At 42.7% G+C, this 6,337-nt stretch overlaps 2 protein-coding genes across 8 annotated transcripts in view; both read left to right on the top strand.

Annotated features, from left to right (window-relative positions):
- Positions 1-3,020, top strand: LOC124038473. 3 transcript variants are annotated; one of them, XM_046354398.1, is made up of 4 exons: positions 1-100; positions 1,222-1,322; positions 1,761-1,890; positions 2,195-3,020. In XM_046354398.1, exons 2-4 carry the CDS (start codon positions 1,223-1,225, stop codon positions 2,502-2,504), a joined length of 540 nt encoding a protein of 179 aa, XP_046210354.1. In that variant the 5' UTR covers positions 1-100; position 1,222; the 3' UTR covers positions 2,505-3,020. The 3 variants fall into 3 exon arrangements, with proteins under 3 accessions (XP_046210354.1, XP_046210353.1, XP_046210352.1); XM_046354397.1 differs by lacking the exon at positions 1-100 and adding an exon at positions 902-1,040; XM_046354396.1 differs by lacking the exon at positions 1-100 and having other exon boundaries at positions 951-1,322.
- A 296-nt stretch (positions 3,021-3,316) lies between these two features.
- The window catches only part of rnf213b (ring finger protein 213b), a 71,060-nt gene continuing 68,039 nt past the window's right edge, over positions 3,317-6,337 (top strand). Inside the window, exons 1-3 of one of the 5 annotated variants that reach the window (XM_046354391.1) lie at positions 3,317-3,575; positions 4,082-4,300; positions 5,436-6,181. In XM_046354391.1, the coding sequence (XP_046210347.1) occupies positions 4,145-4,300; positions 5,436-6,181 (902 nt within the window). In that variant the 5' untranslated portion in view covers positions 3,317-3,575; positions 4,082-4,144. Of the gene's footprint in view, positions 3,576-4,040; positions 4,301-5,435; positions 6,182-6,337 lie in introns of all 5 variants that reach the window. The other 4 variants (XM_046354390.1, XM_046354392.1, XM_046354393.1 and 1 more) reach the window with 4 other exon arrangements.

Below are 6,337 nucleotides of genomic sequence, written 5' to 3'. Positions count from 1 at the left end.
ATGGAGATACTAGTCTCAACAGGACCCAGGTGGGAAGCAGATGTAGCACAGGCAGGATCGCATTCATCACGCACCAAATGGAATAACACGGACAAACAAGGTGGGACTACGTGAACTTGGCCAATAAGAAGTACTAGTCTGAACTACTGAACAGGAATGTCCATGAAGAGGGGTGCTCTCACATTTGTATGTGAGGTTTATCCCCCTGGACACATTTATTTTACCAGGCAAGTCAGTTAAGAACAAATTCTTATTTTCAATGACGGCCTAGGGACAGTGGGTTAACTGCCTGTTCAGGGGCAGAATGACAGATTTGTACCTTGTCAGCTCGGGGGGTTTGAACTTGCAACCTTCTGGTTACTATTCCAACGCTCTAACCACTAGGCTACCCTGAAGGCCAAGATGGAATGTGCAGGAAGAGAAGAGGTTAACTCAGTTTCAAACACTAGTGAGATATTTATACATGGTACTACTGGTTTATGGGACTACACTTAAGACCCCCCAGGGAACCCAGTTTAGGTAACCTTGGCTACTATCGTACAACGAGTACTCCTCCACTACTGTCTGGATAACGACCCTCACTCACTCTTACTGTTATGCCCCATTTGTAGTTCTCTTGTGATAAATGGCCATTTATGTCACATGCTTCTCCCATAGAGGTCACAACATGGGGTCAAGTATGACAGAGAAAGGAAGAGAATGCTGGGGTTAAACAATTCTAATAACTCATTCCAACCCAGTCCCTACACATTCCTGTAGATCTGAAAGTAATGTAAAATAAGGTACAGATACTGGATAAGCATTATGATAAATGGACGACTGTAATAGTGATGCATGATGTGGGTGTGTTTTTTCTTAGGGGGGTGGAGAGATGGATGACACCCTTCTCTTGGCAAGACCTCAGTGTGGGGGAGGGGACATACTGACTGCCAAAATGTATATAAGCAGGTCCCTCTATCGGTGCTCTACAAACTTGCACTGCTGTGGGATTATTATCAAACACTGTGACTTATTCGGGACAGAGTTTTTTGTACGAGCAGGTACATAGTCTGTGTCTACTTATGTATTCTCAGCAAACCCTCCAAAAAATACTGTGAGAAAATAATCAGGTTATTACACATTTAGTGTAAGACGATAGAATGGATGTCTGCAGAGCAAGTTAAACCGTCATAATTATATCAGTTCAGGTGTAATGTATGATATGTCTTATTCTGACTTGAGGATGAGGACTACAGTGGCTTTGCTGTGCCTGGTGGCTCTTTGTGCAGCGCAGAAGAGGAGGAGAACTGAACAGAACTCAGAATGGGACTACAGGACAGAGGGTGAGTGGCTGCCTGGTCTGTTTTCATTTCAGAATCAGAATCAGCTTTATTCACATTTTCAAGTACATTTACAGGTACCAGGAATTTGTTCAAATGGTGCTGACCACAATAAACAGAATATACAGACAAGATATATAGATGAAGAATTTCCTCACAATCCACATACAGTATATAGATACAGCAAAAACAGAGCAATTACGGTACACATTCTGGTTGGCCCCTCTGAGCATGTGAGTCATCCTCAGCAGTCACAATTTGCTTTCTATGTTATTATTGCATTCCTTTGTTGCTAACGTATTCTTCAGACATGATACGGACAGGGTAGCCAGAAATCAGCACAGGGATTTTGAAGAATTGTTAGAAGTAGAACTAAATACAAGACACGATCAAGAAACATTAACCAAATGACTACCCTCTCCCCTGTTCATGCCATTGCAGCAGAGAAGGTAAACACTAGAGTCTGTGCCAACCTCACCCTGGTGTTGGACAACTGGAAGTTTGCCATCATGACCCAAGTCAAAGACCTTCTCCTCAACGACCACAGCACTGTGTTGCCTGACTACGGGAGGTGGGTAGAATCCGTTGTAGATATGTTTAGTAGGTATTTAGATCAGAAGTTCATTGGTAAGCTCAGAAAAATAACATACTGTATGATTTGATAAATATAAAGGTAAGATACTTCACTGTATCTATTACAAAGCCCATTACTTTGGAAATGTACCTTTTAGCTTTAGTCTTTGTTAGTCAGATCCCTTTGTTATAACAGACACAATAAGACTTTATAACATAGAACTTGTATTTGAACTGTAATGAACTCCCGCAGCCTCCTAATTACACTTTTTCCCCCTCACCCTATCACTCCCTTCCTCCAGGATCCCTCCTCTATCGGATGCCTTAGGAGACCTCTACAAGGAATTCAATGCCCTGAAGGAGCGCCTGGGGGAGCTGACCACCAAGTTTGAGGGCGTCGAGGCGTTCGTGGACGACGTGAGGGCAGGAAGAAGCCCTTCCCAGAGAAGAGCAGAGCCCCGCCCACTGACACCAGACGAGGAGAACCAGAGCACCATGCTGACCGGAACTGGAGACAGAACCGGTACCAGCACTGGTACTAGACCACAGGGACGCAGGAACCGGGTGGTGGTCCGGAGAGTCAAGATACCTGCCGATGGTGCCCAGGTCTAAGGGATTGGACTGTGACCACAAACTTAAATACACTCTCCACCTTAAACTCAGTGGTGAAAATGACACTCTTTCTCTCTAAGCACTCAAGAATTATAAAAAATAATGAGCTGGCTATACAGTAAAAATGTCATGCTTTCCCCATTCCGTCAATGAACTCAAATTGTGGGAGACAAGTTGTAAATATTATTTAGCTATTTCTCATTTTTACACAAAATGTTGGTGAGAATGTTAACCTGTGGATGAATCTGATAACCTATTTTGTCGATAGGTGGCGCCACAGTGTATCCAATGACCATATTACAAGTTTGTGCCTTGCTTCAATAGGGTTTCCTGTGAGGGCTTGATTGATCATTTGATATTTTACAGTACAGTCATTTATCAGGTGTTGTTTTTATCAGATTATTGTCTAATTGTACTATTGTATTGGCCTATCATCACAGTTTCACATCTGCATATGAATGATATTATTGATATCATTTCTTTTGATCTGTAAATTATATAAATCTTTAACCTATTGAGCTTTTCTTCAAAGGATGAAGTTACCCCTAGGCACAGATCTGGAATCAGCATTTTACCTGAAAATAAGCATTGGCCTACATGTATTAGGGGTGCCAAGCATATCCTAGATCCGCTGCTTATTGCAGACATAATAAAGGTATTCTGGTTTAGTTACGGTTGAATGAATGTTAAATAATGACAAACATTTACAGAAAAAGGCGCTTTAAAATGAATGCGTGTAAATCATAGTGGGCGTGACTGTGAATATGTTTAGGTTTCTAGTTTGGAAACAACACAGGCCCAGTTGGTAAGAAATGAAACTGAAAGGCAAAACTTAAGGGACTGTCATACACTGACCTACCCGCATTAAATGAAGATAACTTTACGTTCACATGTCCAGTTATACATGTAAGATGTTTCGCGACGATCCCTCGAGTTAGATAAAGGATGGAATTTATGAATGTTGGCAGGTGAGCGTTCGAAGGTATTGGCAAATGTATCTTACTTTAGTGGTTGTATTGCTGCAACGGACAGATGTCTGAATAGTATTGTAGCAGAGAACACATTTGTCAGGTAAGGAAGTGCCGCCTGTTTTCTCACAGCTTTTTCTTGTTATAGGCTGTGATGTTACCGTTTATTAGAAATATTGTTTTTATAGACAAAAAATGTTTTTGTCTATAATGAGACGGTCAATTTGTTGACAAGTTAAATACGCATGTATCTAGTAAATCTTTAGAGGGAAATGCAATATTTGTAATGACATTTTAAATAAGTAAGCAAACAATTTCTTAGGAAAGAACTCCCATACTCATAACTGGGAGATGAGAGTCAAACAGAGAAATCGAGGAAACAGAAACTTGGCGACTGATTGAGGAAGTTATTTTACTGCAGCTATATATGGGGCGTGGCAGCAACGGCAGCGCAGTTGTTGCTGTTTTGCATGTTCCGTAAAATGTCTAAACATAGTAAGTTTCTTTCTGAAATAGTTAGATATTGCTTCCATTAGAACATTTCATTTGTATTATTCTCCATCTGTAGTGAGAGATTAAGAGAGTGTCTTTAACGTCCAAACCTACCAGAGAGGATACACAACATACAGAGCAATATATCCCGGCCTGGTGGGCTGGCCAGCAACTCTGCAGATGGAGCTTGGTTCAGGTGACAGTAGTCCCCAAGGAGATCATGGGTCCTTGTCCCAGCAGTGCCCTGGGGTGCCAACAGGGAAACATTGGCACAACATGGAGGTAACTGCTGAGAAGGACACTGTCACTAAGAGACCCAAGACAGAGGGACAGCAGGTGACACATAACCACCAAACCACCTTTCATTTTCACATTTACATAATTTAGCAGACGCTCTTATCCAGAGCAACTTACAGGAGTGAGTGGATACATTTCTGTACTTTTTCCTGTACTGGTCCCCCATGGGAATCAAACCCACAGCCAGCAGCATACCACCCTGCATTCCACTGCTGGCTTGCTTCTGAAGCTAAGCAAGGTTGGTCCTTGTCAGTCCCTGGATGGGAGACCAGATGCTGCTGGAGTGGTGTTGGAGGGTCAGAAGGAGGCACTCTTTCCTCTGGTCTAAAAATTCAAATCAAATCAAATGTATTTATATAGCCCTTCGTACATCAGCTGATATCTCAAAGTGCTGTACAGAAACCCAGCCTAAAACCCCAAACAGCAAGCAATGCAGGTGTAGAAACAAAATATCCCAATGCCCCAGAGCACTGCCCTGTGTAGGGTGCTGTCTTTCGAATGGGATGTTAAACGGGTGTCCTGACTCTCTTAAAGATCCCATGGCACTTATTGTAAGAGTAGGGGTGTTAACCCCGGTATCCTGGCTAAATTCCCAAGCTGTCCTTCATACCATTATGGTCATCTAATCACCCCCAACTTACAATTGGCTCATTCATCCACCTCCTCTCCCCTGTAACTATTCCCCAGGTCGTTGCTGTAAATGAAGTGTTCTCAGTCAACTTACCTGGTAAAATAACGGTTAAAAAAACCTGCCGTTGCAAGCGCCGTTCTCTACCAACTGAGCCACACGGGAACCCGTGTGCATATGTCTTTCATTGTACAATCATTAACAATAAAACTAATGAAACAATTTGGGTAACAGTACATATGTAACAGTATAATTTTAAACCATCCCCTCGCCCATACCCGGGCGCGAACCAGGGACCTTCTGCACACATCAACAACAGTCACCCACGAAGCATCGTTACCCATCGCTCCACAAAAGCCGCGGCCCTTGCAGAGCAAGGGGAACTACTACTTCAAGGTCTCAAAGCAAGTGACGTCACCAATTGAAACACTATTTAGCGCACACCGCTAACTAAGCTAGCCGTTTCACATCCGTTACACATATTGTCCTAATTTAAAAGAGAAACTGACATTTATTGTCATTGCTGACTTTTTTTGTTATCAACAGGACCAAACAAAGTCCCCCAGAAGAGATCAGGATATGAAGAAGAAGACAAGGAGAGGTAATAGAAGAAAAAATAAAGGAATGAAAAATCAAGCTGACAAGGATCCTCAGACTCAGAGTACACTGGAAAAAGGGCAGATGGAGACCCAAACCAACCAGGTGTGTCAAACCTTGGAAACACAGACACAAGAACACAACCAAGACCAAGACCACCAAGCTGAAACCAGTCAACAACAGGACCAGTCCATGCATCAGACTAATGATACAAAACAAACACATGTCAAGGACGCTAAGAGAGTTCACGTCCAGACTCAAACAAATAAACCTAAAGGCAAGAACCGGGCAACTCAGACCCTTATAGTTGTTCAGAACACACAGCAGACACAGACAGAACCCTCTGATTCCACTCAGCCAATGACAGATGAGCATGCTGACACCACTCAGCCAATGAATGAGCAAACACAGAACAGCGATGGAGCAGGCAGTGAAGGAGCAGCATCAGAACCACCTAAGAGGGAGAATCCAAACTCTATCGAAGAGGTAAAGAGTAAGCCCGAATCCGAGAAAGGGGTACAACATTCAGGAGAAAGCTCAGGGAGTCCCGCAGCCTGCCAGGTAAAACAGGGAGTCAAATTGACTACCAAGTCTTATGCAGAAGCTGCAGCGGAAGATAAAACAAAGACTCAGAAGAGGTCGAGTCCTCAGACTTCAAATCAATGCAAAAAGGATTCCAAGAGTAGAGGATGTCGGTAAGCTGGCAATAAGCTTATGGCATGCTGTTATTACCTGAGTACAATGAGTAACAGCACATGACTCGACACACAAGTATACTGTTATTACTTCTTTATTACCCTAACTAGTCACTCAACATTTTTGGTCTTCTTTTATTTTCTCGCCTTCATCAG

Source organism: Oncorhynchus gorbuscha, linkage group LG06, assembly GCF_021184085.1.
Source record: "Oncorhynchus gorbuscha isolate QuinsamMale2020 ecotype Even-year linkage group LG06, OgorEven_v1.0, whole genome shotgun sequence".
NCBI lineage: Eukaryota > Metazoa > Chordata > Actinopteri > Salmoniformes > Salmonidae > Oncorhynchus > Oncorhynchus gorbuscha.
This window is presented reverse-complemented; position numbering and strand designations above follow the sequence as displayed.